The sequence below is a fragment of the Austrofundulus limnaeus genome, unplaced genomic scaffold, assembly GCF_001266775.1.
Source record: "Austrofundulus limnaeus strain Quisiro unplaced genomic scaffold, Austrofundulus_limnaeus-1.0 Scaffold78, whole genome shotgun sequence".
NCBI classification, from domain to species: Eukaryota; Metazoa; Chordata; class Actinopteri; order Cyprinodontiformes; family Rivulidae; genus Austrofundulus; species Austrofundulus limnaeus.
Genome location: NW_013952480.1, coordinates 758,425 through 760,397, shown reverse-complemented (window position 1 = coordinate 760,397; position 1,973 = coordinate 758,425). Strand labels below are relative to the sequence as shown.

Sequence of the window (1,973 nt, the reverse complement as noted above, 5' to 3'; positions counted from 1 at the left end):
TTCTAGGGGGTTAAATAATAATTTTCATTTAATAATAAGTTGTTGTACATTATAGTTTTGGAGAATCATCATAACATTTTACTGAAAGTGTACTAGTGGCATGACAAAATGGCTCAGGGGGTACACAAGTCTAAAAACGTTGGGAGCCACTGTTTTAGAGGGTGGTTTGGAGGTGAAGGAGTTTTGTGCTAAAATTAGCAAACCGTCTGGAAAAGCACCATGCTCAGGATCCAGCTTGTTTTTTTCAAAAATTGTCATTTTTAAAACCTTTTTAATACATGAAGTTAAAATGCTGTATTTTGTGTGAAACAATTATGCAGCAGTAATGAGAAGGACTGAACCAAACTCAAGCCTTTTCTTCTTTCAGTACTGTAAGATACAGAATATATTACTAATTTCTCATCAGTTTTGCATTACCTGGTTATTCCTGCAGAAACAGTTTGATATCCGAGCCAAAAGAGTTTTAAAAAATATCCATATAATTCTACAATACAGACCTGAGGACAATGCAGTTTACCTTTTTAAGGTGCCAAAATCAACTCCAAGCTTCTGCAACACAGGCTGGTAAAGCTATCACTGTCTTGTCTCCCCCAGGTAATAGTATGGGGGGATTACGGGCGTATGGACCACAAGTGCTTCATGGGAATGGCCCAGATCCTTCTGGAGGACTTGGACCTCTCCGCCACAGTCAGCGGCTGGTACAAGCTGTTCCCTACCTCCTCCCTGGCAGACCCCAGCATCGGACCCCTCACCAGACGCCTCTCGCAGTCCTCCCTGGAGAGCGCCACCAGCCCCTCGTGCACCTAGACACTCAGCAGGCACAAGCCCGGGTGGTGTTTACACGTGACGACTGTCTTTAAAGCGCAACAAGCATACACTTATAAACACACACTCCCAGGCTGCCGTATCCTTCAGGAAGGAGTATCGCTCCTGTTTTCACCCATTAATTAACCCGAGCTGACAAAATGAGCAGCAAAATCTAAATCCACATAAATTACCTGAACATGCAGTCCCTCCCTTTTTTTCCCCCAATCCATCCACACATTTCAGCATTTCACCACACACCCGGTGCCACACCCTGCGCATCTCATTCCAGGGCCATCCCGATGCCAGTTTCTAAACTCTCTATGCCAAACTGAGAAAAAACTTTATTTTTTAAAACCAAAGCAATTGTTATTGTTGTTATTACTATAAGTAGTAGGTGAAGTAGTACACTATATAAAGTATGAATATGTAGCAGAGTCAATGACTTAGATGTAATGCAAAAAAATATATATATAAATAAATAAAAAGACAACAAATTTTACACATATAAGCTCAAAACTATAAGTAAAACACACAAACCTGGCTAACAAGTGCAAATATTCACATAATGGCTGTTATGTGAGGTAGCAACACTGCTATTCTATAATTTTCACAGGGCAGAGTTTATATACAGATATATCTGAATAGGTAGTTAAATACTTTTTTGTCTTTACTCATGTATCAGCTGCAGTTTGCATGTTTGCTTGCGAGACACTTTGAAGTTCTTCAGTCTTTTTATTTTCGCTTGCCGCGACTGGTGCGAGCAGGAGCGCAGTGCTGCTTTGACTTTGTCTGGAGAGTCAGGGGGTCCGCTATCCGCCGAAGAGAACAGTGTCGGTCAGCTGCTGAATTTACGCTGCTGCCTTCGCCCTCGGAGGATCAGGCTCGTCGGCGTGGGGTTTGTGTTCCACGGCCAAGCGGGCGCCACGGGCTCACTTTGTCTACCAGCACCTGGACTCCTTTGGACTTCCAGTTCCCTCGTTTTTGATGTCATAAATTCTTCTTCCTGCTCAGTGTTGGACACGGGGAGGGAAAACGGTGAGCACTCACCCTGTGGCTCTTTTTGTGTTTGCTGGTCTGTCCCTCTGAAACCTGCTGTAAATGTGTAAACATGTAAATAGCTCCAGGTGAGGTTCTTTTATTCTTTGTTGAGGTTTTTTTTTTTTTTT

General features: G+C 42.7%; 1 protein-coding gene across 1 annotated transcript in view; it reads left to right on the top strand.

Moving 5' to 3' along the window:
- The window catches only part of rims3 (regulating synaptic membrane exocytosis 3), a gene marked incomplete at its 5' end in the record, with an annotated part of 49,666 nt that extends 47,699 nt beyond the window's left edge, over positions 1–1,967 (top strand). Inside the window, 1 exon segment of the mRNA XM_014011196.1 lies at positions 595–1,967. Coding sequence (XP_013866650.1) covers positions 595–807 — 213 coding nt within the window. The 3' untranslated portion in view covers positions 808–1,967.
- Between the last annotated feature and the right edge of the window lie 6 nt (positions 1,968–1,973).